Raw genomic sequence first — 17,725 nt, forward strand, 5'->3', positions numbered from 1 at the left:
GTTGAGAGAAGCACAGACGAGTTCCGGGTCCTGCTCTCTGGGGAGCACGTGGCCTGCTCGCCTCCTGAGCAGACAGCTGGAAGTCGGGTCTCCCCGGGGTCTTCGAGGCTAGTTCAGCGGCCGAGGTCTGCCGAGGTCCGTCTCCCGCCTGCGGGCAATTTTGAAAGACTGCCTTACTTCTTCCGTCTCGGTGCCAGAGCCAGGGATCCTTGGAGCGACTTGGCCAGGGTCTGGGTTCAGCCCTCCTCCCCTCCCTTGCGACCCCAGCTTCCCGGTTGTGCGGACCCTGGCGGGCAGTCTCCCACATACCCCTCCGGGTTCCGGCAGTATGGCCTCAGGTGAGTGTCTGTGCCTGTGTCGGGGGGAGGGTCTCTGGGACAGAGAAGTACATGGCCAGGGAGACAAGAGGGTGGGGGTCTCAGCACAGTCTGCAGACCTAGAGAAGGTGGCCGTCTCCTCCTGGGGCGGGCCTGGGAAAGCAGAACCTGAGTGCGGAAAAGACAGAAAAGTCAGAAGTCGCTGGGTCTCTTTCCCAGACCCTCCAGAGACGCCCCTGCTTCCTGGCCTCTCTGCCTTCCTAGAAGGTAGCGCCTGCCGACCAGTGGAATTTTCCCAAGACAGGCTCCTCCCTACTGGGTTGGGATTCTCTGTTCTACCCCATCCTCCCAGAGCTGGGCTACCCCTGGGGCTGGGAGTCTGACGGAGAAGAGAAAAGGGGACTGTGTCCCAGAGGGGCTGGGTTTTCACGGAGCATGCCTGCTCTGAGAGAAGTGTGTTCTGAGCTTGGGGGAGCTGGCGCTGGATTCCTGTTTATTATGATTTTTTTCTCCCATGCTGGCTGGACCAGCTAGCGGGGACTTTGACTCCTTTGCCCCAGATCCCTGACAAGGGGCAAGGGCTCTGAAGGGGTCAGTGGAGTGCTAAGGGCTGGCCCTTCCCCATCTTGTTTGCTCACCTCCATCCCCCCAGGCCCAGCACCCATCAGTCGCGTCACTCCGGGGTCTGAGGAGGGAAGGGAAGGGATAAGAGGCGGGGATGGAGGTCCCCCTCCCCGAGGTTGCCTAGACAACATCAGAAATCGTGGCCAGGGCCTCTTCCGCCTGCGGGGCTTCTGCTTCCTGCATCAGTCACTCCCGCTGGGGGCGGGGCGGAGGAAGGGGTTGGATGTGGCAGAGCCAGGCCCAGCTGGTGCGGCTCAGACTCCCCCCGCCATCTCCGCGGCGCGAGCCATGGCATCCAACCCATCTGGCGCCGGCAGTCCCAAGGCCAAATATCCCTTTAAGAAGCTGGCCAGCCTGCAGGCCTCCTCTGCAGTACCAGGTGAGTGTGTGCTTCCTGGCCTCAGCCACTGGCTCTACCCCACCACCGCTGGCCCTGGCTACTGGTCCCATCAGAGGGGGTACCCCTTCTCCTGCACCCTCTCTGCGGTGGTGCCCCTTGTCCTCTATCCCAGGGACGGCTGGCTTGGGAGGTGGTGCAGAGAGGGCGGTGGGGTGGAAGATGACAGGTCTCTATGTTCTATGTTGGGGGTGCTGCCCTCTGTAATGAGGAGTGGGTGCGGGTGTGGGTGCAGCAAGAGGTGTGTTTGCACACGTGTCAGCATGTGGATGTGCTAAGACCGTTTGCATGTGGAGTGTGTGTGAATGGAGAGGGAGATGTGTGGGACTGACTGGTTTGTGGGCTGGCCACACTGCTGGCAGCTGTGGCTTTACCAGGCAGTCTCAGGCTGTCCTGTGGTTAGTGCCCCTTCCTAGGACCCCAGGTCCGTATTCCCCTTCCTGGGGGGTCTGATGTTAGGGCACGCTTGTTGCTACCGGGCATCCCAGGGCTGGGGGCTCAACGGTATCTGTTATTTGCTGTTTGCTCTCTCCTGGTTTGTCTTGTGAGCTTCCTCATAAGTATGGGGTGTCCTCGGGCCAGGCCTGTTTGGGGGCTCAGGCGGGGGCCACTGCCTGCCTGTGTGTGCTCCTACACCCTTTGGTTTGGCTCCTATTCTGATAGACATCTCTGCACCATTTGGAGCAGGCAGCGTGGAGTAGCTGTGCCCATCTCCCTGAGGGCTAGACTGCCTGAGTCTGTGCTTGCTGAGGGATATCTACCTGCCGTCTGCTGTCCCCAGGCTTCCTGACTAAGGAAGGACCGCACCCATTTTGGTGACCTGGTCAAGCCAGTCTTTTCACACCCTCCCCTCAGCAGCAGTCTGTACCTATAGCCTAATCATCCACCGCCTCTGTTTTCTTATGCCATTGAAGATCCTGACCTGAGGTCAGGAGTCCTGAGGGTCTGTGTTTTCTGTGTCCAGGTCTGGGCTATCCAGACAGTGTGTACCCTGGAGCTAGATCTGTACACCTTTGGGTGGTCACTTGGTGGGAGCATCTGATATCTATGGGTCAAAGCCTTGGACACCTCTCTGCCTACTAAGGCAGTCTTGGCAGTGAGCGAGGGGGCTCCAGGGCAGAGGGTAGATGAGGTGACAAGATCTTGGAGTTGATGGGAGCAGTCCCTTCTGGCTTTTGGTGGACTCCGCTTGTATGTGTGTGTGTGTGTGTGTGTGTGTGTGTGTGTGTGTGTGTGTGTGTGTTGCAGTGGCACAGACTCAGGGGATGGGACTAGCAGACAGGCAGCTGGGTCTTCTAGGCCTGGCCTCAGGGAGTATATACCTCTAGTGAACCCCAGCAGCCCTGTGCAGGGGCCTGCAGCCTGGACGAATGGCTCTGGCTGCTGGAACCTGTCCTGGTGTCCCCTGCATTTCAGTGTAGATCTTAGGCCACCCTGATAAGAGAGGAAGTTGAGATTAGGACCTTGGATTCAGCTCTTGCTGACCTGATAGAGACCAGCCCCGGAGGTCTGTGGTCAGCCTCTCCTGCAGGGGGCTAGAATGGTGAGGAGCTGTGTAGGATCAAGGTTTTGGGGCAGGCAAGAACCTTGAGCTCTGTCTTACACCCTGTGTGTGGAACAAGTGCCCATCTTTCTTTCCTCTTCCTGCTCTGCCCTCTTCCATGTATGAGATTGTGTCCCCCCCCCCCCCCCCCCCCCCGCACCCGTCTCCACCCCATCAAGTTCTGTCCTCTTTGCTGCCATTCACTGCTTGGTTGTTTTGGTCTGAGCTGGGCCTCTCACCCTCTCTAGTAGGTGAGAAAGTGAGAGGTGTTGGAGGGCCCCCGGAGTTCATAATCACAGATTATGGTGTTTTACAGAACACTTGCAGAAACGTATCTCTTTGAGCCTTATGGCAGTTTGTGGCTAGGCAGGGCAGGACTCACTTATCACCCCATAGGACCTGAGGCCTCTGGGAGGCAGAGACATGCTATAAGTGGGAACAGTCAGACTCAAGTTCTCCAAATTCTAGTCCCTTATCTCCCACGCTTCTCCTGGATGGTTTGTCCCCAGTGATAAGCTTGAAACGGGGGGTTTAGGTCTGGGCAGTTGTGAACCAGCCCCCCTGGGCAGCAGAGAAACTCAGTAACTGGTCCCTACTTGGAGTGAGTCACTTCTCTTACTGCCACCCAACTTCTCTCCCTAGAAGAGGCTTTGTTTGTCTCAAGGAACCCCATAGTCAGGGGACCCAGGGGACTGTGGGGAGCAAAACAAGGCCTCTGGGCAGATGAAGCTGGCCTGGGGCTGTTGTGTTTGGAAATGAGGGCTGCTCACCCCTACCTCTCTCCCCTCCTACCCTTTGGCCAGCAGGGCCCTACCCACTCACTATCCCCAATGGTAGTGCATTTTAAGGAGGCTTGGCCTCTCCCAGCCAGACTGCCCAGCCCTTATCAGCCTACCCTGGTCCACCCCCTTGGGGGCTCCACTTTAGGCTGGGCCCTGGTACTGTAGAGGTTAAGGCCCTGTTCACTTCTCCAGTTCCTCTCATTTCCCAACTCTGATGCTCCTTTCCTTGATTTCTGGCTCCCCTGGCCTTCCCTAGCCCCCTGCTTGCTGTCATCCTAGGGTCTCCCCTGCATGTTGCTGCACTTGGTACAGCCCGTGCCGGCCCCTTGAGCTGTCCTGGGGGACTGGCTACAGCTCCACTCAGCAAACAAGCGGGCCAGGGGCACAGGGCTTTGGCTGGAGCTGCCTGAACTCTGCAGGTAGGACCCAGGCAGGCACCCGGGAGAGCAGGGGCTGGGTCCTGGATCTGGTGCAGGCACCTCCTCTTCCCTTTGTCCAGCCTTGGGACCCAACTCTGGGGGATCTTGAAGTGGGTCCACAGACTTTAAAGCATGCTACCTGGGCAGAGCCTCCAATCTGTCCCTGAGACGCGGTAGAGAGGGGAAAGGAGGCTGCTGGAAGGGAATATCCTTCAGAGCTGGCTGGGAAAGCCCAGTTGGGTGTGGAGAGCTTCCTGGTGGGGAGGGTGGGGCTGGTGAGCCCAAGGAGGGTCCTTCAGGGTTGGCTGGGAGCTCAGGCAGCCCCTGTAGACTAGCAGCTTCAAGGCCTTTAGTGCCAGCCTCCTGGTGGTACAGCTGAGGAGTTCTGTCCTCCATGTGGAGAGGCCCTGGCTTCTGACACTCCCTTCCCCAGGCCCTCCCTGGGGCCTCCGGCCCAGATCCTGGGGCCTCCGAGTGGCGCAGACTGTTTGTGGCAGCTCCCTTTGGAGGGGCAGCCAGCAGTGGGAGGGGCGGGCCGGGGCCAGGCCACATCTTGGCAGCCTTGGGGTCCTGGGGGAGAAGGCAGGCCACTGGGGAGGAGGTAGGGTTACTGCTGCCAACCAGGTCCTCTACTTCCTCTCCTCCTCTTCCCTTAGGGTCTGGTCTCCAGTTCAGAGCTAAGTGGCAGCTGTGACTTGCCTGTGCTGTGTAGGTCTGGGTTATCAGGTGCAGGCCCCGGTTTCTTGAGGAGGATTCCTGAGGCCAGGGGCAGGTCTGCTCCTGGCCTGGCCGGCCTGGAAGCTGTGGGCTGGGGATTGCTAGCGTGACCACCGGGTCCTTAATGAGCACTGTGTGTGTGTGTGTGTGTGTGTGTGTGTGTGTGTGCGCGCGCGCGCGTGTGTGTGTGTGTGTGTGTGTGTGTGTGTGTACGTGTGCCTGCCTGCACGGGGTCTCCTGCTTACCGAGGCAGCGGTTTCTAGTCCAGGATTTAGAGTCTTGTTCCTGGAGTGAGGGAATCCACTTGCTCTAGGGGCAGACTCAGGACCCCCACTCCTGAGCCTGGAATGCTTGAGGGGCCCTGTGCTAGATTGTGAGGGTGAGGTCATTTAGGAGCCACACGCAGGCCCATTCCTCAGTCTCTGAGGGGGGACTGCCCACTTTCCAAGCCCTGGCCTCTCTCTGGGGCAGGCCTGGGGCCTGTGGGGACCCAGTGCTTCTAGTGCGCACAGGCCCTGCCCTCCACCCTTTGACCCTGACATCACTGTCTCCACAGAGGCTCGGGGTGGGCTGGGGGCCCCTCCGCTGCAGTCTGCCCGATCCCTGCCAGGCCCTGCCCCCTGCCTCAAGCACTTCCCACTCGACCTACGCACGTCTATGGATGGCAAATGCAAGGAGATCGCCGAGGTATCGCCTGGCACCTCACCCTGTGTCCCTCCACCGCTGTCCCCATGCCCTGTCTCTGCTCCCCACACCCCTCCATCTCAGCTGTCCCCTTACTTCACGCTTGGCTGTGCCCTGATCCCTAGCCTCTCCCAGGTACCTCCAGCTCCTGCTGCCCTTACCCCATCCCTAGACTCGGCAAGTGAGGGCCCGGCGGCTGAGGACTAGGCCACACTGACCCTTCCTTCCCTCTCACCAGGAGCTGTTCAGCCGCTCCCTGGCTGAGAGCGAGCTCCGTAGTGCCCCATACGAGTTCCCTGAGGAGAGCCCCATTGAGCAGCTGGAGGAGCGGAGGCAGCGCCTGGAGAGGCAGATCAGCCAGGATGTCAAGTAAGCCCCCAGCCCCAGCTATGGCAGCTATGGGTTGGACCAGGCACAGTCAGCTGCAGGGGTGGGGGGGTGGGGCACAGCCTGGCAGCCACTGTTGTAGGGGGCACAGCCAGGTAGCAGTAGGAGAGGGCACAGCCTGACAGCTGTAGGGTTGGGAGTAGGGGGCACAGGGTAATCTGCCCAGTGTCCCTCCGTCTCTACTGGGACACTTTCAGAGCCCTGTCTCTGTCCCTCTCCCATCCTGTCCCTCTCTCTGGGGCCCACTAGGGAGCAGCATAGAGCAGCGGTCTGAAGCACAGGCTTTGGAGTTAGGCTGTTGAATTCTGGTTCTGTCTGCTACCCACCAGAGTGGCCTAGAACATGCTGCTCAACTTCTGGGTGTACTTTCTCATATCTAATGCGGGCAAGCCAGCACCCACAGTGCAGGGTTCTACAGCCCCACGAGGCCACGAGGAACAACATGTGCACGGCAGCCAGCACGGTTCGCGGACCTGGGAACAAGGGCCGTCTCTTGTCATCTGCCTGACCTCTTGCCCTTCTCACTTCTAGGCTGGAGCCAGATATCCTGCTTCGGGCCAAGCAAGATTTCCTGAAGACAGACAGTGAATCAGACTTCCAGTGAGGAGGGCAGAGGGGCACGGGGGATGTGGGGGTGTGGGGCTGGGGCCTGTCCCGCCGCTGGCTCCAGCCCCCTCCCTTCTACTCTCCCCCTGTAGGCTCTTCAAGGAGCAGAGCGAGGGGCAAGGTGACCGGGGCCTGCGGGACCGAGACGTGGTGCTAGAGCGGGAATTTCAGCGGGTCACCATCTCTGGCGAGGAGAAGTGTGGGGTCAGTGTGGTCAGGGCCTTGGGTCTCACTCCCCTCAATTCTACGGTGTTCCATTGGCCGGCTCCCCCAGCTTGGGAACTGGGTGGGCCTAGCGTGGGCATTTCTTGTTTCAAAAGCTGGAGGGGCAGAGGGTCTGGCTGTTAGCTAGTTGATGTGCTGTTTCTAGGGTCAAGGCCTTGGGGAAGAGGCGAGGGTGGGCCTCGTGTGGGTCTGAGACCAAGGAGAGTGACCCCATGTCCTTGTCTCCAGGTGCCATTCACAGACCTGCTGGATGCAGCCAAGAGTGTGGTGCGGGCACTTTTTATCCGGGAGAAGTACATGGCCCTGTCACTGCAGAGTTTTTGCCCTACCACCCGGCGGTATCTGCAGCAGCTGGCTGAGAAGCCTCTGGAGACACGGACCTATGAGCAGGGCCCTGACACCCCTGTGTCTGCTGGTGGGACCCCCATTCGTGCCCTACTCTAAGTGCCCTGGCGTCCCAGGCTCCCTGAGCCTGGTGCCTAGAAACCTCCACCCTGCCTGCTTCTTCCCACCCGGGCTCATTCCAGCCTCTCGGTACATGGTGGGTGGAGGCAGGGGCAGGAGCTCTCGCCCTCTCTGGAGCCCCTGGGCTGGGCAGTGGGTGGCCAGGAGGAGCCCTGGCCCTGACTCCACCCTCCCTACCCCTGTAGATGCCCCGGTGCACCCCCCTGCGCTGGAGCAGCACCCATATGAGCACTGTGAGCCGAGCACCATGCCTGGGGACCTGGGTTTGGGTCTGCGCATGGTGCAGGGTGTGGTGCACGTCTACACCCGCAGGGAAACTGATGATCAGTAAGCCGGTGTGGGGAGTGCTGGGGTGGGGGGAGCTGTATGGGGGCTGCATTGGCTTAGGGGGTTCCATGGGGCACGACGTGCTCTTCTCACCTAAGCTCTCACTATGTATCAGTTGCTCAGAGATGGAGCTGCCGTACCCTGACCTGCAGGAATTTGTGGCAGATGTCAATGTGCTCATGGCCCTGATTATCAATGGCCCCATGTGAGTCCCTGCCTGTCCCGGTCATTTGGCTCCCTTCCCAGCCTGGACTCTCCAGCCTCAGCCCTGCCCCAGTCACCTGCCACCATCTCTCACCCCTTCTCAGTTACTGAGTCCTAGACTTTCCCTCTGTCTTTTGCCCCTGGGCAGTCTCAGTCCTGCACCCTCCCACCCCCTCCCTCTCTGCCTCCTTACCCAGGCCCTCCCCAGGTGCCTCTTTGTGTCCTAGAGTCCCTGCCCTGTTCTCTTCCTGCCCAGAAAGTCCTTCTGCTACCGTCGGCTACAGTACCTGAGCTCCAAGTTCCAGATGCACGTGCTGCTCAACGAGATGAAGGAGCTGGCCGCCCAGAAGAAGGTTCCACACCGAGACTTCTACAACATCCGCAAGGTGGGCCCCCACACCATGCCCGGTCCTGCACCCCTGCCTGGCCTCCCTTGCAGGGCCTGGACCCCCTGCCCAGCATTCCTTGTGCAGAGTCCTCTCCTAGCCCAAGCCCCAGGCTCTCTTGGCCTCCAGGGAACCCAGCAGCCCCGTCCCACCCCAGGTGGACACGCACATCCACGCCTCGTCCTGCATGAACCAGAAGCACCTGCTGCGCTTTATCAAACGGGCGATGAAGCGGCACCTGGAGGAGATCGTGCACGTGGAGCAGGGCCGCGAGCAGACGCTGCGGGAGGTCTTTGAGAGCATGAATCTCACTGCCTATGACCTGAGTGTGGACACGCTGGACATGCACGCGGTCTGTCCTGGTGGCACGGGGGCGGAGGGGCTGGGTCAGTATGTGAACCAGGGGCAGGGGTGACCTGGGCCTGCCTGTTTTCCCCAGGACAGAAACACCTTCCATCGCTTTGACAAGTTCAATGCCAAATACAACCCCATTGGGGAGTCTGTCCTCCGAGAGATCTTCATCAAAACCGACAACAGGGTCTCTGGAAAGTACTTTGCCCACATTATCAAGGTGAGGAGGAGTGGCTGCCAGGGCCCATGTGCAGGGGCAGCAGCCTTGAGCAGCCCTTCCCCAGACTGCGGGAGTCTGGTGTCGGGGAGGCAGGTGAGGAAGGTGGGTAAGAGGCATGAAGACGTGTGACGGAGCACACACGGTGGGTGCAGAGACAGGGACGGTGGGAGCCTGAGTGTGATGGTTGCCCCATGTGTGTCTCTCAGGAGGTGATGTCAGACCTGGAGGAGAGCAAATACCAGAACGCGGAGCTGCGACTCTCCATCTACGGGCGCTCAAGGGACGAGTGGGACAAGCTGGCCTGTTGGGCCGTGAAGCACAAAGTACACTCCCCCAATGTGCGCTGGCTCGTGCAAGTGCCCCGCCTCTTGTGAGTGGCCCTTGGAGTGGGAGGGAGCGTGGGGGCCAGAGTTCCAGGGGCCAGGGCCTACCTCCTGCCCGCCGGGGATGGCTGACCACCACCCCCCCTGCCCCGTCCCAGCCAAGCCCTCTGAGTAGAAGAGGAACTGCCCGGTTCCACTCATGGTCTGTCCAGCCTGGCCCACCCAGTGTGGTTCAGAAGTGCTTCTTTGATTTCGGGCCAAGCTCTGGTGCCTACTGACCTGCACGTCCTGTGTGCGTACGTCCCGCCTGTAGTGACGTGTACCGTACCAAGGGCCAGCTGGCCAACTTCCAAGAGATGCTGGAGAACATCTTCCTGCCACTGTTTGAGGCCACTGTGCACCCTGCCAGCCACCCCGAGCTGCACCTCTTCTTGGAGCACGTGAGGGGGCGGCACAGGGCGGGGTGTGGGGAGGGTGGCTGGCCTCAGGTGCGGCTGTAGCTCTGGGCCTGATCCTGGGGTCCTGTGCCAGGTGGACGGCTTTGACAGTGTGGATGATGAGTCTAAGCCCGAGAATCACGTCTTCAACCTGGAGAGCCCTCTCCCCGAGGCTTGGGTGGAGGAGGACAATCCACCCTATGCCTACTACCTGTACTACACCTTTGCCAACATGGCCATGCTGAACCACCTGCGCAGGTGTGTGCTCCACCAGGGTAGGGTCTCTACTCCCCCCACTGTCTCTCCCGCTGCCCTGGCCTGGGGCCACCAGAGCCCTGACCCTCCTCCTGCCCCAACTCCTGGACCCAGTGCATTCTTTCTGCGCCCTCAGGGCTCCATGGCTCAGCTCTCAGAGCCAAGAATCTGCCCCTGGCCCCTTGTTCCAGACCCACACGGTCACTGGGTGGGGGCTCAGGGGCCCAGGCTCGGGAGCTGACACTGTCTTCATGCCCCCAGGCAGAGGGGCTTCCACACATTTGTGCTGAGGCCGCACTGTGGGGAAGCCGGGCCCATCCACCACCTGGTGTCGGCCTTCATGCTGGCGGAGAACATCTCTCACGGGCTGCTTCTGCGTAAGGTCAGGGTGTGCACCTGCAGCCACCCCTCCCAATTGCTCACCTTCCTTTCAACCCTTTGGCCTCATCAGCAGCTTATCTTCCTTCCCACCAAACCCTCAGTTTGGACTCTGCCTCACCCCAGCCTCCACAGGGAGGCCCCAGCTTGGATTTTGGCCATAAATGACTCTTTGTACGTGAGGCTGAGCCCGGACTCCCCCATCTCCTCTTGTGGCCTGTGCCCTCCAGAACCGGGTATCCTCTCCAGCCCTGAGGCCTTCTGACAGGTCCTCCCTCCCTGTTGCCTGCCCAGGCCCCAGTCCTGCAGTACCTGTATTACCTGGCCCAGATTGGCATCGCCATGTCCCCACTCAGCAATAACAGCCTCTTCCTCAGCTATCACCGGAACCCGCTACCTGAGTACCTGTCTCGTGGTCTCATGGTCTCGCTGTCCACTGACGATCCCCTGCAGTTCCACTTCACCAAGGTCAGAATCTGGAGGGCATCCAGGCCAGCCGTGGTTCTAGGCTGCAAAGGTCCCCCCATCCTTCCCGGCCCCCAACCTGGGCCTCAGGGCTGGTGCTGCCCCCTGCTGGTGGAGTGTGCAGCATGTCATGGCAAATTCCGGGGAGAGAGGGGCACGGGTACAGGATGAGGGTAGGGGTGGGCAGGGACTGGGTGGCAGGCCCGGGTGCACCTGTCTGAGGGAAACTGTCCTGTGCAGGAGCCACTGATGGAGGAATATAGCATCGCTACCCAGGTGTGGAAGCTCAGCTCCTGCGACATGTGTGAGCTGGCACGCAACAGTGTGCTCATGAGCGGCTTCTCCCACAAGGTACCACAGCCACCCGCCCAGAACCTGGCAGACACCCTCTCCTCTCCTTCTCTGCATTTGGGGAGGTCCCAGGGGTGCTGGCCCTGGGATGGTTCAGGGCTGGGGCGTGGCCCCTGAAGGCCCTGCCTGATAACCGTGCCCACCGCAGGTGAAGAGCCACTGGCTGGGACCCAACTATACCAAGGAAGGCCCTGAGGGCAATGATATCCGCCGTACGAACGTGCCGGACATCCGTGTGGGCTACCGCTATGAGACCTTGTGCCAGGAGCTGGCGCTCATCACGCAGGCTGTCCAGAGTGAGACGCTGGAGACCATCCCGGAGGAGGCTGGTGTCACCACAAGCCCGGGGCCTCAGTGAGCTTGGCCCACACGGGGCCCCCTGCATCTCAGCACCTCGACCACGTTTCATTCTCAGACCCCTCCCACCCTGTTGTGTCTGCATGTGTCTGTTCTTCTTTGTTCTGTCCCGCATGTCTCCAGCCTGGATCTGTCCCTGTGCCACCTCTGTGAAAGTGGTGCCCAGAATCTGCTTTGCCCTTGTCTGGGCCCGAAGGCCTGGCTTTGCTGGCTGCCCTGCCAATGGCCCTGTCCCAGGACCCTCTGAAACCTGGCTGTCCTGTGGGCATCTAAGTGTCCACAGGGGCTAGGGATGGTTGAGGGGGGCTGGCCCCTCTAGCCCTTGGGGTCCTGCCTGGGCAGATCTTGTCGTGTGTGTGTGTCCGGGGAGCAGTCAGGTGGGGCCCGTGCATACCTGCTGGGGGTCTGTGGAGCTCCAGCAGCTCTGTGGTGAGCACAGTTGGGCTGAACTCGGTCACAGCCCTCGCTGCCTGGACTCGGGCCTCGGAGGTGCTGGACCACCGCCTCCACCAAGTCACTGCCTAGCAGCCTTCTCCGTCCTTCCTCCGGTCTACATGCTCCTCTGGTGTCAGCTTCCTGTGCCTCTGTGGGAGGGGGCAGCTGCCCTGTGTTGTATCTGGAGCCATTGCAGCTGGAGGGTCCTGAATCTGTCACCAGCCCTGGAAGTGGTATCCCCACTGTGATCCCCAGAGTTTTGACCACACCTGAATCCACTTGGTCCCCTGTGTTGTGTTCTGGACTGAGGTCTTTGCTGTGAAATGCAGTGTTTCATACAATCCCATCTTTCCTAGTGCATGAGAAATAAAGGTTATTTAAGTAACGAGGCGGGTGGGATGTCTATTGGGAGAGGGAGAGTCATGGTGGGGGTGGCTGAGGGTAGATCCAGGAGCATTGTGGGTAGAGGTACACAGCGAATCCTAAAGTGAGTGACTGGGCTTGGCCGATGTGTATTTGCGCACGTGGAAACTGATGAAGGAAGCTGGGTGGGAGGAGAGGTCCACCAGGGACCCATCTGCTGCCCCAGGCTCTCACCCAGCCTGCCCCCCCCTGAAGCAGACACTTGACCCCAGGTCTAGGGCACACCCCTGTTGTACCACTTTGAGGGGGCCAGCATCCCCTTCCACCTCCTGCTTCCTCACTTCCAGCCTTTTGGGACAGCCGGGTACATGTGGGAACATGTTATTTCCAACCAGACCTGAGGCCAGTGGTTCTCGAACTTGGGACATCAGCTTGTTTAAAATGCCATGTCCAGGGACACCTGGGTGGCTCAGTCAGTTAGGCGTCCAACTTCGGCTCAAGTCATGATCTCATAGCTCGTGAGTTCGAGCCCTGCATCGGGCTCTGTGCTGACAGCTCAGAGCCTGGAGCCTGCTTCGGATTCTGTCTCTCCCTCTCTCTCTACCCCTCCCCCATTCACGCCCTGTCTCTCTCTTTCAAAGATAAATATTAAACATTTTTTAAAAAAATAAATAAAATGCCATTTCCAGGTCCTACCCTCAGAGGTTCTGCCCGTGGGTGGGAGGTGTGGCACAGACATATGCAAGCTCCCTGGCACATTTTCTTAGAAGGGTTGGAGCAAGCCTGTGCCTTCAGAATCCAGGCTTAACCAACTTGGCTTCAGTCCATGTTCAATGCACAATCTCTGGACCACCTTCCAAGGCATAGAGGTTGCTGGAGTGTGTTGCCCAAGTAAAGGAGAAAAGTGGAATGTGCCCTGTGCTGCTCTGGGTCTTGGGTGAGTGACAGAGAAGCCTATGGATGCTGTTGCTGCCGAGTGGGGAGTGGATGGGCTTGCACTTCAGAAACAATTAGCCCTGGAACAGCGAGAGTGTGTGTAATTGAGGGCCTGGTGAGGGAGCAGGAGGCTGGCTTCCTCCCCTCCTGTTAGCTGGCTCTGCCCCAGCCCTGCCTCTCCTTTGGCAGACAGCGCATTTCTGGTTCAGGAAACAGGCTCAGGAGGTGCAAGTGGCCTGTGGCAGAACCTGGATTGGAAGCTAGGGAGCTCATGGTCTAGGGCTCCCCAACCCCACACTGGGCCTCATCTACCCAAGGAACGATGCTTTTCCATATAACAGAATCCATTCCGTTTTCTCACTGCTGGTACATTCTGAGTGTGTGCTGAGGCCTAGCCCTAAGAATACTACCAATTTATTTAAAAAAAAATTTTTTTTTTTAAATGTTTACTTACTATTTTGAGAGAGAGAGACAGACACGGAGTGCAAGCAGGGGAGGGTCAGAGAGAGAGAGGGAGACATAGAATCCAAAGCAGGCTCTAGGATCGGAGCTGTCAGCACAGAGCCCAACGTGGGGCTCAACCCCACGATGGTGAGATCATGACCTGAGGTGACATCAGATGCTTAACCGACTGAGCCACTCAAGTGCCCCAAGAATACTACCAATTTAAAGAATTTCTTAGCAACCTGTCCACTTTTTTTAAAAAATGACTTGTTTCTGGTTTTTTAGTTTCTCAGAAATTTCTCTTTTTAAACATTTACTGAGAGCAAGTAATTTTAAGACAGTAAGGCCTTAATAGTTTTTCCTATCTGAAAAAAATTTCATTTAGAGAAATTTGGAAAATCTAGAAAAATGGGAAGAAGAAAATCCATTCACAATCTACCAATTTCAACATACAGATCATCTGTCTGTGATCTATTTATGTATTTTGAATATATATATATATATATATATATATACACATATATTCCTTTAGGTTCTTTTCTAAAAAGGAATTTTTAAGTGGAGATCATAATATGTATAATTTTGTGTTCCTAAAATATTTTAATGTAAGTCCACATTTTATTAAAATATTCTTTATAAATACAGGCATACCTCAGGGATTTGGCAGGCTGGGTTCCAGACAACTGTGAGGACTCGAATATCACAAAGTGAGTTGAATTAATTTTTGGTTTCCAAGTACATATAGAAGTTACGTTTACACTATACTACAGTCTACTAAGTGTGCAATAGCATTATATCTAAGAAACAGACTACACACCTTAATTTAAAAATACTGCTAAAAAATGTTAACCATCATCTGAGCTTTCAGCAAGGCATCACCTTTTTGCTGGTGTAGGTTCTCACCTGGATGTTGATGGCTGCTGGCTGATGAGGGTGGTGGTTGCCGAAGGCTAGGCTGGCTGTGGCAATTTCTTAAAATAAGACAACAGTGAAGGTTGCCCCGTTGACTGACTCTTCCTTTCACAAATGATTTCTCTGTACAAGTGCTGCTCTTTGATAGCATTTTACCTACAGTGGAACTTTCAAAATTAGAGTCAATGCTCTCAAACGCTTCTACCGCTCTATCAAATAAGTTTGTGTGATATTCCAAATGCTTTATTGTCATTTCAACAATCTTCACCAGAAGCAGATTCTATCTCAAGAAACCACTGTCCTGGGATGCCTGGGTGGCTCAGTCAGTTAAGCGTCCGATTTTGGCTCAGGTCATGATTTCATTGTTCCCAAGTTCGAGCACCGCATCAGGCTCTGTGCCGAGGGCTCAGAACCTGGAGCCTGTTTCACATTCTGTCTCTCCCTCTGTCTCTTCCTCTCCCCCACTTTCTTTCTCTCTCTCTCTCTCTCTCTCTCAAAAATAAATAAGCATAAAAAAAATGAAAAAAAGAAGAAACCACTGTCTTTGCTCATTCATCAGAACAGCTCCTCATCTGTTCAAGTTTGATCATGAGATTGCAGCCATTCAGTCCCTTCTTCAGGCTCCACTTATAGTTCTAGTTCATTTGCTGTTTCCACCTCATCTGCCACTACTTCCTCCACTGAAGTCTTGAGCCCCTCAAAGTCATCCATGGGGACTAGATTCAACTTCTTCCAAATGCTTGTTAATGTTGCTGTTTTGACCTCTTCCTATGAATCATAAATGTTCTTAATGGCATTTAGAATAGTGAATCCTTTCCAGAAGTTTTTCAATTTACTTTGCCCAAATCCATTAGAGGAATCACTATGTACAGTAGCTACAGCCTTACGAAGTGCATTTCTTAAATAATAAGACCTGAAAGTTGAAATGACTTGATCCATGGGTTGCAAAATGGAAGTTGTGTTAGGAGGCATGAAAACAACGTGAATCTCATTGTTCGTCTCCATCAGAACTCTTGGGCGACCGGGCACATTGTCAGTGAGCAGTAATATTTTGAAAGGAATCTTTTTTGTTCTGAGCAGTAGGTTTCAACAGTGGGCTGAAGATACACAGTAAACCGTCTTGTAAACAGATGTGCTGTCATTTAGGCTTTGCTGTTGCATTGATAGAGTACAGGCAGAGTAGATTTAGCCTAATTCTTAAGGGCCTGAGGACCTCTGGAATGTTAGATGAGCGCTGGCTTCCACTCAAAGTCACCAGCTGCAGTAGCCCCTAACAGGAGACTTTGGCTTTAGGGAATATTGTGGCTGGTTTGATCTTCTATCCAGACCACTCAAACTTTCTCCATGTATAAGGCTGTTTTGCTTTCTTACCATTCATGTGTTCACTGTAGGAGCACTTTTAATTTCCTTCAAGAACTTTTCTTTGCATGCACAACTTCCTAATAAGAAGCCTTGCTTTCAGACAATCTTGGCTTTCGACGCTAAGTTTAATCATTTCTAGCTTTTGATTGAAGATGGGAGACGGGCGACTCTTTCACATGAACACTTAGGGGGCCATCGTAGGGTTGTCACTTGGCCTGATTTCAATATGGCTGTGTCTCAGGGAGTAGGGAGGCCCGAGGAGAGGGAGAGAGATGGGAATGGCTGGATGGTGGAGAGGTCAGAACGCACACATTTATCAAGTCTGCTGTCTTATATGGGCATGGTTTGGGCTGCTCCAGACAATTACAATAGTAACATAAAAGATCATTGGTCACAGATCACCATGATCTATATTAATGAAGATAATATTACAATATTAAAACAATATTAATGAAGAAGTTTGAAAAATTGTAAGAGGTACCAAACTGTGACACAGAGATACAAGTGAGCAAAACTTTTGGAAAAGTGGCCCCAATAGACTTGTTCTAGGCAGAGTCACCACAGACCTTCAGTTTGTAAAAAAATGCAGTATCTGGAAAGTGCAATAAAGCAAGACACAATAAAAGGAGATACACCTGTATAAATTTTAATGACAGCATGCTGTCCTATGGTAAGCCTCACCAAAATTTACCATCACGGCTCTTCTCTATTTAAGAATGGCTATGGCTTGGGGCGCCTGGGTGGCTCAGTCGGTTAGGTGGCCGACTTCGGCTCAGGTCATGATCTTGTGGTCCGTGAGTTCTAGCCCCGTGTCGGGCTCTGTGCTGACAGCTCAGAGCCTGGAGCCTGCTTCATATTCTGTGTCTCCCTCTCTCTGACCCTCCCCTGTTCATGCTCTGTCTCTCCCTGTCTCAAAAATAAATAAATGTTAAAAAAAATTTTTTTAAGAATGGCTATGGCCTAATGTCATGACTAACAGTGTTCGCTCTGGAGTCAGATGACCAGGGTTTGAATTTTGCTCCACTGCTGTCTGGCTGTGTGACCTAAGGCAAACTACTTCTCCTCTCTGTGCCTCCAAGTCCTCACCTATTTCACGGGAATAATAATAGCACTGTCCTCATGTGTTGATTTTGGATTCGTTCAGTCAATCCCATCTCTGGATAGAAAACATTAAGTGCTCAGTAAATACGAATCGTTATTATCCTTACATGCCTTACAGATACTTCCCCAGTCTTGATGCCTGTGAGTGAAATGACCAGGTCCAAGATGTGATTTTTAAATTTTTTACTGCTTTTCGGTAGAAATGAGTGAAAGTGTGTAAACCAAGCTTAAAGTCCTTTCCTTGCCCTTTGCCTCCCTGACGCCTCTCATGTCGTCCTGCCACCTTCTTCCCTTTTCTTGGAATCATCTCACGCCCCTCCTTGTGCCCTGCGTGGCAGGGGTGTGCGGACGTCTCTGTGAGGGAGGCAGCCATTCCTCCTCTGCTCCTGGCTCCGGAGTAACCTAGTAGTGGTAGGAGTCAGGAGCCAGGGTGCCTGCCCCTTGTGTGGAGAGAGATGGGGAATGAGGCTGGGCAGCGGAGGTGATTTAAAACACAGGTCTGCTCTAGGGGCGCCTGGCTGGCCCAGTTGATAGAGCATGTGACTCTTGATCTTGGGGGTCATGAATTTGAGCCCGACACTGGGCACAGAGCTTACTTCATAAAAAACAAAAACAAACAGACAAAGCTGGTCTATTTTAAAAGGCCCCAGAGTGCAATACCCACCTCATCCAGTCTGACCTGCCAATCACAAAGCATTCACCTTCCCAGTGCCCCCTCCTAGAGGAGTTATGGAGAGGAGGGTGGATCCTGGCTGTGCCCCCACACTGGGGATGGTGGTAGTGTTTGGTTAGGGTGACAGTCCTCCTAATTTATAAACCCTATGTCAGAACATTTGCCCCATCAAGGTATTGCCTCATTTATAAATTCATTCTATGAAACTCCAATAAAAGCTTAAGTGTTAAATCACATTTAATCCAATGTTTGGCAAGTCATTTTGTTTTGGGGCTGAGG

General features: G+C 55.4%; 1 protein-coding gene across 5 annotated transcripts; it reads left to right on the plus strand.

Moving 5' to 3' along the window:
- Positions 1 to 141: 141 nt before the first annotated feature.
- On the plus strand, positions 142 to 12,040 carry AMPD2 (adenosine monophosphate deaminase 2). Of its 5 annotated transcripts, none has more exons than XM_043575786.1 (18): positions 142 to 338; positions 5,356 to 5,486; positions 5,722 to 5,852; positions 6,402 to 6,470; positions 6,569 to 6,680; positions 6,930 to 7,116; positions 7,352 to 7,493; positions 7,609 to 7,698; positions 7,954 to 8,083; positions 8,241 to 8,435; positions 8,523 to 8,654; positions 8,861 to 9,024; positions 9,291 to 9,417; positions 9,509 to 9,672; positions 9,931 to 10,051; positions 10,342 to 10,515; positions 10,753 to 10,863; positions 11,012 to 12,040. In XM_043575786.1, the coding sequence occupies exons 1-18, from the start codon at positions 329 to 331 to the stop codon at positions 11,219 to 11,221; spliced, it is 2,400 nt and encodes a 799-aa protein (XP_043431721.1). In that variant the 5' UTR covers positions 142 to 328; the 3' UTR covers positions 11,222 to 12,040. The 5 variants fall into 5 exon arrangements, 4 of the variants coding, with proteins under 4 accessions (XP_043431721.1, XP_043431720.1, XP_043431719.1 ...); XM_043575784.1 differs by lacking the exon at positions 142 to 338 and adding an exon at positions 1,102 to 1,320; XM_043575787.1 differs by lacking the exon at positions 142 to 338 and adding an exon at positions 3,976 to 4,082.
- The last annotated feature ends 5,685 nt before the right edge of the window (positions 12,041 to 17,725 follow it).

Source organism: Prionailurus bengalensis, chromosome C1 (assembly GCF_016509475.1).
Source record: "Prionailurus bengalensis isolate Pbe53 chromosome C1, Fcat_Pben_1.1_paternal_pri, whole genome shotgun sequence".
Lineage (NCBI taxonomy): Eukaryota > Metazoa > Chordata > Mammalia > Carnivora > Felidae > Prionailurus > Prionailurus bengalensis.

Coding starts and splice junctions, on each gene's coding strand:
- AMPD2 (XM_043575784.1), top strand. CDS start 1,230: ATGGCATCCAACCCATCTGGCGCCGGCAGTCCCAAGGCCAAATATCCC. Junction 5,853..6,401: donor CAGATCAGCCAGGATGTCAA/GTAAGCCCCCAG, acceptor TCTCACTTCTAG/GCTGGAGCCAGATATCCTGC. Junction 6,471..6,568: donor GACAGTGAATCAGACTTCCA/GTGAGGAGGGCA, acceptor CTCCCCCTGTAG/GCTCTTCAAGGAGCAGAGCG.